Source organism: Balaenoptera physalus (assembly GCF_965194825.1).
Source record: "Balaenoptera physalus genome assembly, chromosome: 2".
Classification (NCBI taxonomy): Eukaryota; Metazoa; Chordata; class Mammalia; order Artiodactyla; family Balaenopteridae; genus Balaenoptera; species Balaenoptera physalus.
Window position 1 is genome coordinate 32,333,967 of NC_138883.1, and position 15,922 is coordinate 32,349,888.

The 15,922-nt window shown below is 52.8% G+C and overlaps 1 protein-coding gene across 3 annotated transcripts in view; it reads right to left on the reverse strand.

The window, feature by feature from the left end:
• Positions 1–6,008: 6,008 nt before the first annotated feature.
• SMOC1 (SPARC related modular calcium binding 1) overlaps positions 6,009–15,922 on the reverse strand; it is a 153,684-nt gene continuing 143,770 nt past the window's right edge. For 2 of the 3 annotated variants that reach the window (XM_082451806.1, XM_082451804.1), the window contains exons 11-12: positions 13,170–13,414; positions 6,009–7,913 (exon numbers count right to left, since the gene is read on the reverse strand). In XM_082451806.1, coding sequence (XP_082307932.1) covers positions 7,897–7,913; positions 13,170–13,414 — 262 coding nt within the window. In that variant the 3' untranslated portion in view covers positions 6,009–7,896. The remainder of the gene's footprint in view (positions 7,914–13,169; positions 13,415–15,922) is intronic. The other variant, XM_082451805.1, reaches the window with a different exon arrangement.

Below are 15,922 nucleotides of genomic sequence, written 5' to 3' on the forward strand. Positions count from 1 at the left end.
CCCAGCACTGAGGAGAGGTGGGTGGAGATGGCGTGTTCAGTTTTAGTTATATTGAGTTTTCAGGGCTTGTGGGACACCCAAGTGGAAGTGTCCAGGAGCCTGGATTCAGCAGAGACCTGGGCTGAGTCTGGAACAATCTCCCTAGCAGATTTCCAGAGCAGTTGCCATTCTCCTGAGAGTCTATTCTGAAATTACTTAAAATAGCCACACACTGCCCTGCAGCCCTCCTTAGTCATCAGTGTGAAAACCTCAAACCCCAGCAGCCCAGCAGAGACACCTCAGCCAATTTCTAGTTTGTTTTTCCAGTTTGAGGTGCCTCATTCCTCCCAACCCCTCTTCCTCCACCCCTCCCCCAGGACTTTCATTCCTCTCACACGTCCCCTCTCCCACCATAGTTTTTTCCCCTGAACTCAGACTATCTTGGCTCTTTATCAGCCTTGACCCTTCCTCATGGCTCCCTCAGCCGCTCCTGATTTCCTTCTTGCCTCTCTTCTCCCTCCCCCTGCACATCGCTTTACCTCTTGCTCTGTCTGCATTTTATTTCCTCTCTAAAGCATACACATCTTCTCACTTTTTTTCTTCCATTACTGCCAATCACAGCCCCATAATGTGGATCCCCTCCAAGGAGGCTTTCTAACCCCTGTCCCACTTCCTAAAGGTGCATTTGTTTCATCTTCCCATTCTGCACCAGCCCCGCTTCACGCTGTGGACCCTCAGCATGTCTTCCCGTTTGGTGTGCCTCCTCATCCCCTGAAACGCACAAACCTCCTGCAGTGCAAGACCTGTTTACCTGTGCACAGAAGAGCAAAGAGCCCAGACAGAAAGAATCTGTCTGTGAAAAGTGAAGGGAGTTACCTGAAGCCAAAGGTAGTCCAATGGCTGAACCAGGATGAAAAGCTGACCTTCTGACTCTTAAGTCCAGGACCCTGGGAAATTAACAACACCAGGTGCACTAGGGTCTACATAGACCCTGACATCTCCCCTCAGCTGGGTTCCTGCTGCTGCCCAGGGGTCCTCCCCACCATCTCCCGCTGACTCCCCACTACCCTCCCCAAGGAGAATGCTGCAAAGCTTTCCCAAACCTCCTGCCTCAAGCCAGTAGACCTCCTCTGGTCTCTGAGCTCTGCTGGGTCCTGGTCTCCACCAGGCCATTCCACACCCGGTCAAGGATTTTAAAGGGACCTAGGTTCAACGGGGTCAAATTAAATACTCTGGAGTCAGCTCTGCCCCACATGGCTCGACCTGGGTCTCAAGGGTGACCCCTCAGAAAGCAGAGTTTGCGTCTTTAGTGGGGAGGAGGGATGCCTGGAGAAGACAGTTGCTAAACACTGGCCGGTGGAGAGGATGGGGGACTGAAAACCCTGGGCTTTCTGTTTGCAGCTACATAGCGCATCTCTAAAAGTACTCCCCTTAAAAAGCTCCAACTCCTTCCTCTGGGCCAGTATCACAGGGGGGTTAAAGAATAACAGAAATGGGCCATTCATGGGAATATAGGAGATGTATTTACACAGCACAGAGGTCTGTGGGAGGACTGGAGGTGAGTGGGTCACCTGGAGTCTTACCTGGTCCTGGGGTCGATGCCCCGTGGGCAAAGTTGTCTAGGACAGCAGGCCCATTAGGGCTCTGAGATGGTGGGAGCCTGAAAGTCCCTGGGCCTGGAGTTGGAGCTACTGGGAGATTCTCTCTGGTATCATCTTCCCTTGACTCTATCACTAAACCCACCATAATAGGACTTGGAGGGGGGAACATTTTCTACTTTTCCAGAATTGGTGATAAGGGCCCAAAATGAAGAAAAAAGAGATGCTAAGTAGCCCATATCATAAAGAACAACAGTTAGGACCTGATACCCTCCCCAAAGAGAGCATGATACTTGAAATAGCTCTGTAACTAACCACCCTTCCCCATCCCATTCTATAAAAGAAGGTTGGGGGCAGAGAGCGGAAGGAGATAGACAAGAAGCTCTGGGTTGCTTCCTCCCCTCCTTGAAGCTGAAAAAGCAGGGAGGCTCTGAGAGAATTGTTCGTGGGGATTTAAGCTGGCTGCCGGCCTGACATCTCCTTTCCCAACTGGACATCTGTGACGCAGCCGACTTGCTGGTCAGTCCCCTCTACCTAGTGAAGCAGGGAGGGGAGAAGTGGGAGAGATGCAGAGCCGAGAGAGGAGGCATTGAGGATCGACCTGCACCCCATCAATTGGTACAGGAAGGATGTGTAAGTTTCCCACGGGTGAATGGACACCCCAGAAGGGAGCCAGGTGGGAGCCATAATTCAGGTACAAAACCCAAGGCAGGGTCCTCGGAGCAAAGTGGACATGGGGTATATTGCTGTAGGGAAGTGTGGAAAAGGTCAAGCCAGAGCTGGACTTCCCACACAAAGGCCCTGTGCAGTGGGGGGCCCCACCCAGACCCAGCGTGGGCTCCATAAGAGGACCAGTATTTGAGCATCTGCTACAGAGAGGGCAAGCAGCGCTAATCTGAGAAGCTGCTACAATGAATGGAGAGGGCTACAGCTGTTGTCTGTTAGGAGGCCTCCACAGTGTTCCTTTCCCTCTTCCCTACCCTATCATCTCAGGAGAGCTGCATCAGGATAAAGTGGAGGACGAATTGTCTCAGAGCCTGACCGAAGCACCCCCTGCTCTCCTCCAAGCCGTCGGCGGCCAGTTAACGATTGTGCCAGGGCAAGGAGGGGAGGAGGATCTAAATCAAGCTGGAGACTGAAGCTTTGTCATTGGCTGGAACCGAGCTTGTAAATACCTGAAGTAACCAGGAAGTTACGGGAACTGCCCAAGTTGTCCTGAGGGATCCACTACGCGGAGGAAGGAGGATGCAGAGGGGCACAGCTGAAAGCGATGATTGCAGAGGGAAAGTTTCACATCTGTACCCCAGGGTGCTGCCATTCCCCAATTGCTTTCACCCAGAGTTACTTGACGCCCCACCAAGTTCTCAAGAACTGGGGGCATGGCTAGCTACTCCAGGGCCTCAGTTACCTGAGACTTAGCTCCCAGGTGGGGTGGGGGGAGCTCACAGGAGGGAAGGTGCATTCACCCTCTGCTTTACCAACGACGGGGAGAATGATAATTACCGTAAATGTGATAGATCCGTCAGAAATAATAGATGTAAAATGCACCATGTAAACTGTGAAAAGCAAGTCTTTTTATTCTTGGACAACGTAAAAATTGCAGATTTTTTCATCAATATGGAAAACACAAAGATAATCTACATTGTGATAGTCACCAGAGCTGTTCACCAAATATTTCTAATTCTACTTCTGGGCACTTACCAACTGCCTTTGAGCTAGATGGGACCATGTGATTTGAGATAGTAGTCATCTGAGATGTGAACAAAGTGACAAGTCACTTCCAGATGGAAGCTTTAAGAACCAGGGTACAATTTAGCATGTTCCCCCTTCCCCCTCCCCCCCCCTTTTTTTTTTTTGCCTCCAAGATCATGGAGAATGGAGCCTCCCTCAACCTGGGTCCCTGATGAAGAGCAGCGCCCCCTGCTGATGTATGATGGATATGTTCCAGGAGTGAGAAGACTAGCTTTGTGATTTAAGGGTGGGGGGGGATGTATGTTACTGCATCTTATCCTGGTCTCTCCTGATTCTTTGAGTAATTCACCAATGTGCACATCATCCAGTGAAGACACCACATCCAGGTATTCAATGCCCCTCCACCACCAAGCGTGTGGATGATCAAGGTTGCCCTGGTTGGGTGTGTCACATACAGGATGGTGCACCATTAGCTGTAGTACAGTCAAAGCTTTGCTACAAAGACCCCAGGCAAAAGGACCTTCACAGAGCAGCTGAGGGAAGAAGGGAAGCAATGCAGACAGTGGGAGGGATGAGGCTATTGGCTGGGGTGTTGGCTGGGGTGACATAGAAGAGTATAAGGGATGAGACAGATTTGATAAGAAATGACAAGAGATACCTGTGTCACACACCTAGCACAGGCATTCATTGGCAGGCATATAACCAAGGTCATGACCCTTCCCTGTATTAATTCAGGAAAGTCAAAGGAGAGTAGTGATCCAGGCCATAGGAATGAGGGCTTGATTTGGTGGTACTGCATGAAAAAGGTCAAGTTTCACCTGTCACCCCTTGTACAATTAAAAAAAAAAAAAAAAAAAAAAAAAGACAAATGCCACAGACCAGAAGATCAGGTTGCCAGGAAGCTCTTCAACCTCCTTGGTGGGCACACCTGTGGCCCTGTGGGTCATTCAGGAACTTGGGAGTAAATGACCAGATGAGCAGGCTGGCTCTCTCTCTGGGAGCCCTTTTTCTACAAGGGCTCTGGTGCTGCCAGCTTCCCATCCCACCCAGATCCCCTGGGGAACCAGGGATGAGTACCAGCCTGGAAGCCCCTCCTCTGATGGCATCTGAGGGGCTCTGGCAAGATGCCTGGCCCCAGCAGCAGTCATCTCTCTCTTTTTTTTTTTCTTTCTTTCTGGTCGTGCTGTGCGGCATTTGGGATCTTAGTTCCCTGACCAGGGGTCAAACCTGCACCTCCTGCATTGGAAGTGCAGAGTCTTAACCACTGGTCCACCAGGGAAGTCCCAAGTCATCTCTTGACAATGTCCCCAGTCTTCCCCTCCCAACAGAGGCCAAGCATGGCTCAGGAGACTTTTGGTGAAGGAAGAAACAGGATGGATCTACTGTTCACTTCTCCTTGACCGCTACTGGGAATGGCCCTCCTGTCTTTGGAGAAAGCAGAGGAAGGCTGAGCGGGAATGCAGGCTGGCCCTGCCCCCTTCCCACATCAGCCTGGATCTCTCTGCTGGAGGCTAGGTCAACCCCAAGTCTCCCAATGAGGTCCTGCATGGGCAAATACCTCCCTTATTTCTCTTCCCCAAATCCCTGAAGTCCATGATAGACCTCTACAAATTAGTGGTTTTTAATAAGACTCTAAACTATGCAGAGAAAAAGGTGTACTCACAGCTGAATGCAGCCACCCGGGGTTAAGGAGGGAGAAGGCTGTTGTTCCGGCCCCTCCAGGAAGGCAGCTGGGCAGGAGGCAGAGCTCCAGGCCTGGAGAGGAAGATCTGAGGGTGACACCCAGCTCTGCCTTTCCCAGCTGGGGGTAACCCAGCAAGTCACTGAGCTCCCAAGTCTGCGTCCACACCTGTGAAATGGGATTAATGATGCCAGTAGCACTGGGCTGGGCTGAGTATTAAGTATTTCAGAGCCTGTGGACAGAGCAGCTCAGTGTCAGCATTAGAGGAGGGGGACCTATATGACCCCATTCAAAGGCTGAGATCCTTTCCCGGGAAAAAGCTGAAGGAAAGGCTAGGGGAGAATTTCTCAAGGGCATTATCTTCTGTTCACCTGCAAAGGACAAGGGAACAGAGGTGACAAAAAGAGACTGGTGAGGAAGCCACATCCGGAGACAGCTGCTTGTGGGTGGGGGGTGGGGGGCAGACACAAAGGGAAAAGACGCCCCGTAGCACCAGACACAATCTAGAGCCTCATCTCTGCTGCAATGTCCACGCTGAAGGCCTCCAGCAATGCCAAGCAGGCCAGCAGCCTTGACCTGAATATGTGACCTGAACAGTGTGTCCCACAGAAGCGGGGCACAGACGGTGTGAACCTCACTGGGGGCCTGCTCCCTGTCTACGGCTGCTTTCCAGCCTGGGGTCTTGTGATAAGGATAATGGCCACAGTGCCCACTCCCACCAGCCTGATGCCACAGAACGGGCTCCCCCCAGCCCTGCCCCAAAAGCACCACCACCAACATCCCCTACCTTCCGTGTGAGGGCAGCTGTATGGGTGCAGGCAAGAGGGAGAATTACAAAGAGGGCACCAACGCTGTAGGTGAGGGCCCAGGGGATCGATGTCCTAACCGCAAAGCATGGCGCCACCTCACGGCCCCTTCTGGGTGCCTTTCCCAGCTAGCACCTCAGACTTCCCAAGATCAGAGTGGAGGGCACCCGGGCCACAGAAAACAGCTAACCTTTTAAGGAAATGAAACCTTTCCATCAGAGGAAGCCACCCAAAGGAAGAGGCAACAGCCACCAAGGTTGACTCATTTTTATTTTTTGTAAAACAAGCTACAAATAGTCTCCCTCCCTCCTCACAAAGGAAAACCACACAACACAGCCTCCACACATGTGTGAGAGAGAAGAGGCCCAGGGGAGAGTCTGACTTTCTACAAGGAGGTGCTTCCTCCTGGCCAGAGTAGGGGACTGGGGTCTCCTGGAAAGTCCATCCAGTTCCAGCACGCTGAGCTTTCTGGTCCAAACTAATGGGCTAGGGCTCCCCTTCCACCTTACTATGCTGGGATGGGGCCTCCAGTCACCCTAACACAACCTCTGGGACTTTCACCCAGACAGCAAGAATCTTCTCCAGTCAGAGGATGGGATACTGGGATGGGGTATGAGATGCACAAGATGTGGCCAGATTTCCAAAAGCAATCCATAGGGGCACCAGTCCTGGGCTACCACCCACCCTCCCTCACTGCTGCCACGCCTGCTCACGGAAGGGGTGCTAAGTGCCACTTGTTGCTCTTTGATGACTGTCAAATAGGCATGGTCACCCGGGCAGAAGAAGCTGGCATCTGACCCGAAGGCTGCCCAGCACATTGGATTCCACATTGGAATCACAGTAAAACGTCTGTGGAAAGCTAGGCCTGGACTTCCCCATAGCTGGGTTATTATCTCTGCACTTCTAGGTGAGGCAGAAGTGCGAGGCCCAAGATGAGCTTTGCTCTGGAATTGGCCTCAAGCCTGGAAGCCTTTAAGAGCATTTAAGGGAACAGGAAGAACCTCAGTACTGAGTTTTAAAAAAAAAACTGAGTTTCCAACAAGGTGACCAACACAACTCTTCCCTCAGGCTTATGATGACCAGAGGATGGCAAGGGGAGATAGAGGAGAGTGGAAGTAAAAGCCTAATCTGACCTTGGCCCTGGGAGCTGTCTCGGGAAACCTCATTCGTGGGTTTGCAGAAGGTGAGAAGCCTCCTGTGGGTACTACACTCACCAGGGTAGGCCTTCTGTCCTCTTCCCTCCACTGCTCAGATACTAAATAGCTACTAAATAAAAGGCCCTTCTGTGTGTCTTTTCCTTCTTTGCCTCCCTTCTCATGCTTTACATGGAGTAGATGCTAAACATGGGTGGAAATGTTTCAACTGACCCTAACGCAAATCCTTGGAGGACAATTTGCTCAGTGGGCCACCAGGACACTGTGCCCCCACGGGGTCAGGGCCACCTGGGGGTCCGGATGGCAGGAACACATGGGCACGGGAGCCCTCCCTCCAGGGGCCCCTCCCATTGTCCCACACCCAGCCTCCCTTGAGAAGGTCAACCGCCAAGTGACTTGCCAGCTCTGACAGCCACGGCAAGAGGCGGTGCCCTCCTCCCACTAGAAAAGAACTAATGCAGTCTGCACTATAATCGCAGGGGTCGGTCTCCAAACAAGCCAAGCGGGCTGGGGATGGAGTCCTGGGTTCCAGAAAGCTGGGCCGTGTGTCCAGAGCCCTCACAACCCAGAGCGGGAAAAGGGAGAGGAATAAACAGACAGCAGTGCCAATGGCTGTACAAAAGAACTATACAATTTACATATATATTTATATACAGTATATAAATCTCTTTCTTCTCAGTCCCAACAAGACCCTCACCCCCTCAGAACCCTAAAAGTTGTCAGTAGCAGATCCAAAACCTTAACAATAAAAGAGGATGAACAGTCTTTCTTCCCTTTCCTTTTCCCACCGTGGTATTAGATATTGGTGTTTAAACATGAAACCAAAAAGAAAACACACAAGTAAGAGTTATTAAAAGTGCAAACACGGTGGGCACCACTCATGTTACATGGGATGTGGCTGGGCTGTGGGCAGCGTCCAAGGTCAGGTGTCTGGTGATCCATCCTGCCTCCCTGGTCTCTCCACCTGCCCTTTGGTTTTCTGCTCCTTAGATGAGGCGTCCTACTGAGAAGGGAGGTATAAGCGAGAAGTTAGAGTTGGGTTTACGAGCAATCCAGCTACACGTGTCAATTTCCTCACCAGAGCAGGCTTTTCTGCCTGCTGTTAAATACGGGGCTGGGTGGGACACAGGTAACCTGGACTTGCAGATAAGCCCATGTTTTACCAGCCCATCTTTGCCACCATGAGGCATCACAATAGTGACAAAATGAGGCTGCCATTCCAGAGAACTGGGTTTTGCCCAGTAAACACAGTTGGGGGGCGTGCACTCTATACAAACCATCCTATTCTCAGATGCCGGCCTTTCAACCTGGGGCTGGGGCGGAAGTGGTAGGTGCTTGTTTATAGGTGGGAATGGTAGGATCCTTGTAGCACTAACTAATCTTTCTCTTGTGTCCTCAGCAAACACATTGAACATGGGAGTCCAGGTAACTTGGCCAATCCCAACACTCCCGCTGCACTACCGAAGCTGCATCAGGGGGCCCATAGAAAGGACCCCCGAAAGAAGGCAACTTACTGAATGGGTTTTTGCCTGCTCATTTTCCCTGGGGGAAGATGCCAAGACTACCACCTGCCAAAACAGGAACTTAGGATGCTCGAGTGGCCTTGACCCAGAGAACTGGTAGGGCTTCTTCTATACCTGGGCCCCTGGCCCCTCTAACCCCCAGAATGAAGAGGGCACTTGGGGAAGAGCCAGAGATTGTGTGGCCAGGCTTCCTGTTCTGCCCGGGTAAAACCCTTGTTAGCCAACACCTTTAAACACAGTCCCTCTTCCCTAAGGCCGGGGCCCCCTCATTAGCTGAGAGGGGCTTTAGTGCTGATGGACATTTGCATAACCTTCTTGGGTCCTGGCTCTCCCAGCTGCAGAAGGTCAGGTGGAAGGAATCTTAGCCATCATCTGGTCCAGCCCCTTCACTTAACAAATCTGGAAACCAATGCTCAGAGCAGTCGAGGATCTTAACGGAGGTCCAAGGCTTGTTCCGCGAACACCCACTCCACCCCACAGGGCGCTGAGCGGTTTTGGAGGCTCTGCAGGGCCCAGGTCTCCTAAGGGAGGAGCAGGGTGCTGCGAGGCAGGCACACCAAGAGCTGGGCCAGCTCCACGTGGGCCCTGGAGGCTGTGTGATTTTGTGCACAGCCCTTAACCCTTCTGGGTCAGTCTACGGAGCAGGAATTAGGACCACAGCTGTGCTGCTTCTGCTGTGCCTCTCACAGGGTTGCCTTGAGGACCAACTGAATTCATGGAGAAAGGGCTTGGAGGAGAGTAAGGTGCTGTGGGAATCCACACCCACCCCCAGGTCAACCGCCCCCAAGTCACACTAACATTCCTTAAGACCCGAGAAAAAAGACAGAACACAGGGTGGGGTGGGGTGAGGGGTAGATACTGGTATATCCAATGTCATGGATGAGAAAACAAACTTGGAAAGATAGAGGGACAAGCCCAAGGCAGGCAGGTGGGAGGTGAGCCAGGTTGCCAGGCCCTGAATCCCATCTTTCATCTGCTCCAGCCCGCAGCTGCTTCTCTCAGGGGAGAGAGGAAAGATCTACACGTACAGAGGACCTCAAATAGTCCTGCCCGCCAGGCTGAGACTCAGGAGAGAAAACGTACAGCCAGCGGTAACCAGCTCTCACCCTGAAGGCTTACCGCACTAATCCCTTTACCAAAATATCGCTTCATCCTCAGAACAACTGCGTATGGTTCTAATAAAACAATCAAATTATCCCCATTTTATGAGGATGAAACTGAGGCTTGGAGATGGTGTAGCTTTTACGTGGTGAAGCAAACTCAGACCTGACTGTCTGCTTCCAGAATCGTGCTCTTAACTACCAAGGAAGGCAGGGGAGAGAAAAGGCCCGAGCCCGGAGCAGGTGCCATCCTTGGGCAATTCATCGGGAGAGCTGGCAATTTTTTTCAATGGAAGAACTCGGCTCCAGCCTGCCTGCTTCTCAGGGTGGTGACAGTAATCCTAATAATGGTGCTTTATATACTGGGAAGGACCAGTGAAGAAAGACCAGCCCTCAGAACACTGTGCAGAGAATTCAGCTCCCCAGTGAGGAGTCTGGTTGGTAAAAATGCCTGTGTTCATGGGGCATTTCCCAAAACTTCAGTCCCTCACACCCAAAGCTACATTCACCCTCAAACTCTGTGTCCTTCCCACCCACACCCGACTTCTGCCCCCAACTTGGTGTGCAAGCCCCTTTCAGCCCACCAGAGGGCACTGCACGACACCAGATGACCAACCTCTGCTCCATTCCCTACATACCATCAACCCAAGTGGCTTTTCTGCTGCTCCGCAGAGGAAAGAGACCCTGCGAAGCTGCTGGCAGCCTGGGGGTGCGTTCCTCTACTACTCCGAATTTCTTCTTTGCATTCACCACTAACCACGTACTGAGCTAAGTTCTTCACAGGCACCAGAATGTTAAATCTTCACACCGAATCTGTGAGGCAGACGCTAACATCTCCATTTTGCAGATGAGGAAATTGGGGCTCAGAGAGTCTGGGTAGCTTGCTAAAGATTACAGAGCTAGTAAGTGTCAGGGCTGGATGCTTCCTTTGGGTTCTGTGCACCTGGTGCCCCACAAAGCTTCAGAGGACAGCCGGGAGGCCTCCTTGAGCTCGGTGGACCCGAGGTCACCACACTCAGCCTCCCCTTGGCCGCTGTGTGCTGCACGGACCTAACTACCAGCACAGGAAGGGGACTGAGGGCAGAGGGGCTACAGAGCTCTGTGATTCCAACCCCAATGAGCCCAGAAGTGCTCCTGGGTGGGCCTGGGGTCTATACTAACACTGCATAGTCTCTTTCCAATACTGGCCCTCAGCCTGTGCTCTGAGAAATGGGCACAGATTCCAAATGCCAAAGCATAATGTCACCACACAGGACAATCCCTCTCCTATCCCTTCATCATATGACAAGGATCTAATGCACCGTTACTGGGCGCCGTGCACCGTGCACTCTGCCTGAGGTTAGCAATTGAGAAGGCACACGCACAGCTACAGGGGAGCTGCAGGGGAGAATCAGGAATGTGAACTGCAATGCAGTGTGATAAGGCTTCCGACAGCGGCAATACTCTTATGAAGAAGAATAGTAATGTTGAACTTCCACGGAGTTCCTTCAATGTCTCAGGCACTATGACAACTGCTTTGACTCGCTGTCCCAGTGAATCAGCACAACAGCCCTATGAGGTGGACGCGGTGATTATTTCCATCTTACAGATGAAGACACTGAAAGCCGGGATGGCTGAGTACTTTGTACTTGGGTGAAAGAACTAGTCTGTGGCTGAGGCAGGGTCCTGGGGACTCAGAGTCGTGGGAACACGGAGAGGCGTCCTCATCAGACAGGGGTGCCCAGAGGGATGAGGTCACTCACCCAGGGCCACACGCCCCAGAAACAAGGCCAGAACCCAGTGATGGAGTGGGCAGGTCCCGAGACTGGGTACCTCATGGTAACTCAGCCACTTCCCCAGCTACCTTTTGGGTTTACACTGTCAAACAAGGGTTAGAAGGAGGAAAAGCCCTTATGTTTCCTGCAAGGCAATCTCAGCATTTCCCAAGCTTCCATTTCAAATAAGTCAGCACCACCCGAATTGGTATCTTCAGCCCAGACCTTTCACCGGCACTACAGACCCTCTAATTCTTTGGGTGCATCCAACCTGACACGTCCAAGCCATCCTCATCCCCTGCCCCATCCCCCTGCACCCGCTCGGCTCTTCCTCCCATGTTGCCCATCTCAGTGAATGGACCCACTGTCCAGTTGCCCAAACCAACCTTCATCCCTCTATGCACTCAATCACCAAGGTCTGCAGGTCTACCTAGTCACCTCCACCCACTACTCTGCATCCCCTACCGGGTTTTTCATAACTCAGGCCTCCATCACCTCCTGTCTGGACAGCCACAGCCTCCTACTGGGGACTCTGCCTCGCTTATCCCCAGTCCATTTCCCACTCTGCACCAGAATAATTTTTAAGCAAAACTGATGCTCTTGTTTCTCTGACTGAATCCCTTCAACAGCTTCCCCACTGCCCTTGTAGAGCTGAAACTCTCTCACCTTGCCTCCTACCCCTTCCCCTCCCTGTCCATCTTCAAACATGCATCTCAGTCACACTGACACCCTTCAGCTCCTCTAAAGCTCTGCTCCCTCACCTCTGCAATCTGCACTCTTCACTGGCCTCCGCTCAGAACACTCTTCCCTCCCCTCATCTTTCTGCTTGGCCACCTCTTACTCATTGCTCAGGGACTGCTGTAGAGCAGGGGCAGCAAACTTATCTGTAAAGGACCAGCTGGTAAGTATTTTAGCTTTGTGGGCCATGTACGATATACAATAGTCTCGGTTGTATATTCTTCTTTTTTAAAAATTACATCCCTTTAAAAATAGAAAAACCACTCAGCTCACAGGCCGTACAGAAACAGGCCGTGGACTAGATTGGGCCCATGGGCCACGGTTGGCTGACCCCTGGTCTAGACATCACCTCCTTCCCAAAGTTTTCCAAGCCCGTCTGCCCCTGCACCAATGGGGGTGCCCTACGTACGTTCCTACAATACTCTGCACTTGCTCCACTGTGACAGAGATCATTAGGTGTCCACCAGAATTCACGCTCTCCTCCTCTTCCTGGGCTCCCAGCCTTCCTTACTGTGGCGTGTGGTCTAGTGACTGAGTTCAAGCCAGTGAAATAGGAGAGGTGATGTGTGTCACTTCCAGGACTGGCCCGTCAACCCCCCACCACATTCACTGCTCCAGGCTTTACGCCATCTGGCTGGCTGGGAAGGGAGAAGACCCCCCAGGGTGACCCTGGATGCCACATAATAAAGATGGCAGAGTCATTCTCAGCCTGAATCTCAGTGGCTGCACACGAAGCAATCCCCACTCCTATTCCTTCCCCTGCACACACCACACACACACACACACACACCCCTAGGACCTGGAATCGTGGTGAACTATTATATGGGCAAGATGAACTAGTATCCACTGTGTTGAGCTGAGTCATTATGTATGTGGGTCTACTTGTCACTGCAGCCTGGCCTATCTTAATACACCCTCATAGCACTTACCACAAGGTATGTAAATACTTTAGTATCTGTCTCCTCCATAGACTGTGGAAGGATAGGGACCTTATCCATCCATTCCTCCACTATATCAGGCATCTAGCATGAAGCATAACACACTCCCAGTAAGGAGCTGGGATCTCATCTACTGGAGGAGCCCTTGGCCCCCGGGCCCGGGAGGGGCAAGTCCTAGCGGGCCAGGAGCACAGGCGACCACTCACCTTCTTTGCTAACACCTAGGCAGCCCTTCAGCTCGGGAAGTGAGATGACCTTGTCCTTGTTCAGGTCACAGTAGTCAGTGAAACGCCGGGCGCATTTCTTGGGCTTGGCTTTCTTCTTCACGTAGCGCTTGAAGGGCTTCATTTCCCTCTTGTTAATGTCGTCGCTGCTGTTGCTGTCCAGCTGGCTGAAGTACCAGTGCACCACTCGCTCCTCCAGGGTGTGGCTGGGGTCTGGCTCTGAGAACCTGGGCCACGGGCAGACACCCCCATCCCCAAGCACACCGCTCAGGATCCTGCAGGCGCCACCAGCCCAGCCTCAGTTCCCTCCCACGTGCTCAGACGCCAGGGCTGCCGGCAGCCAGGCAGAAACGGCTTATCTGAGCCCAAGCCCGCCCAGGCCCAATGATCCTGCAGCCGAATCAAGCCACCCTTTCCAACTTGAGCCGCAAGACTGGACAGTTCGTTCTTCGGGGGTCCCCAAGTAGGTGAGCCCGCCACCCCCTCCACCATAGCCAGCACCGTTCTCGTACAAGACGGATGCTCAAGACATATTGACTGGATACAATTCACCTGAGAAAACCACAGGGATCCAAACTGTCCTTCTCCTGGCCTAGTGTCGCTGCCACACAAGCTGCCCGTTACACATGAACTTGGCATCCAAATGAACACGACTATGGGAAAGGGTGCTCAGAGCCTGCACCACCCACCCAGCGCCAGTGCAGGTCCTGGGAGGGCTTCCCAAGCAGGAGGCAGAGCCCCTGGCTTCAAACTGCTGTCTTGGCGAGAAACAGAGCCAAAAAAGGGCAACCGAGCAGCAACAATTCAGTGTGAATGAAGTGTGAAGTTCCCGGGGGCCGTCCCTGTCAGGTATCAAGTGCGGTAAGAACTGAGGAAAGAAGGCAATTGAGCTGGACACAAACAGAGGTTCTACAGCTGGCAAGTCCAGACCTACTAAGCGTGAGTCTGTCCACATAGAGGTTTTAAGACAGGAGCTCCAGGGTGGACCCAGGAAGCCACATGTTAACTAGAACCCCCAGGGGATTCTGCTAAGAAGCAATGGGCTAGAGTAACCAGGAAAGCTTCCCGGTGTCAAGATGCACAGCAGTGACCGCATCTAACGCCGCCCATGTATGCGTGGTGACCGTAACGTGACAAGAGCAATGGCTACACATGTAATGTACACAAGGCCCACCCATCAGTTTCATCTCCTCATGCCTCATCTTTTCCCAAAAAGGATTCAGGGTGCTAGCTGAAACTTTTGAAGCCAATGATGAGTCTGGTCTAGAGGGGGTGACTGGGGTCTCTGGCCAGGAGAACAGAGTCACACGAGTCCCATGGTTCCTGCCGCCAGGGCGTGGCACGGAGTGAATGTGGTCCAGGCCCTTTTGTTTAAAGCCCTGGGTAACATTCCCTTGGTTGGGGGACTAAGGCTGAGGTTGGGAGGTCCATACATTCAAATACTTAGTCTGCAGGGCACTGGGACAGACTACGTGACGACCATGGGTGAGAAGCACGGGCAGAGGGGCTCGCTGTCACACAGGGATCCTACACCAGGGATTCAGGGCCTGCCAGCACACTCTGAAGCCGTACCTGGCAAGAAGAATATTCAAGGCACTTCCCAGCGCCTTGGGGTTCTTCCCTGGGGTTTGCCGAGTTTTCCAGGAGGGAGGGGACCCTCCCTGACACATCCGCTATGAATGAGCCAGCAAACGCCCTCCCCTACCCCAACCCCCAAGTGACCTCACCATTTAGGGAAAAAGATGTTTCATTACCAAAAAAAAGCCAGGCATCCCTGTTGAATGCCCATCCCTAATTAAGTGGATTGCAGTCTTGGGCAGGTCCCCCTGGGCACCCTGGACCAATTCCAAGAGAACACAATTAGTGGATCTGCCAGCAGGACTTCATCTTGACAGGTTTGGCGCAGGGAGAACCTGGGGAAGGTGTGAGGGACCATTTGTTTCTGGCCCTTGGGGAAGCTGCTAGGTCTGTCATAGAAACCAGGCTCGGAAGGGCTTTCAAACAGGCATGGCTCAGACTGTTGTCTCTGCCAGTACGTGGTACTTTGGTGGTTTTAAGCTTCCTCTATTTTCACTGCAACATTCACTCTCGAGCCTGCAGGGTATACCAGGCGGGCCCCAGAAAATTCTCTATCAGGATGCTCATGGAGCAGGAGGGAGGGTGGCCAGCTCCCTCGCAGGGCACCCTGCCTGCCCTCGCCTTCCCCTAAAAGCGAGGGAGGACCCAGGTGGGGGAGGAGAGCCGGGAGGGACCCAGGGGAGACGCTCCAGCTATTCCCACCCAGGCTTTCTAAGGCGGCCAGGGGAGGGCTTTCCCCCTCGGCCCCTCCCGTGAGGGGGCCACGAGAACCCCGGGCGAAGGCAGCTCTTCCTTTAACCTTTAGGCTCAGCATAGCGTAATGTCTACCTAGAGGCTGGAATAATAAAGCCTCACTTGCTGAGACGGGAAGGGATGAGGTCATCCCGCCCAGACGCCCTGCCAGGAGAGGCTCCCTGCCTTCAACACGTGTTCCTGGGCTCCCGCCTGCCTGCCCAGTTCTCAGCGACTCTGTTGCTGGGGCTCCCCGCACCTTCCTTTGGGCTCGGCTGCAGCAAGAAGCAGCTCTTCTCCCGCGCTACAACCTCTAAGAGTTTCCTATCATGCCAGAGAGTGACTGTCATTTGGCTGCTGCCCCTTTTTCCCTCCCTTCCCTGCCTCCTTGTCTGGAGAACCGTGTTCCTGCCCTTGTCACCCCC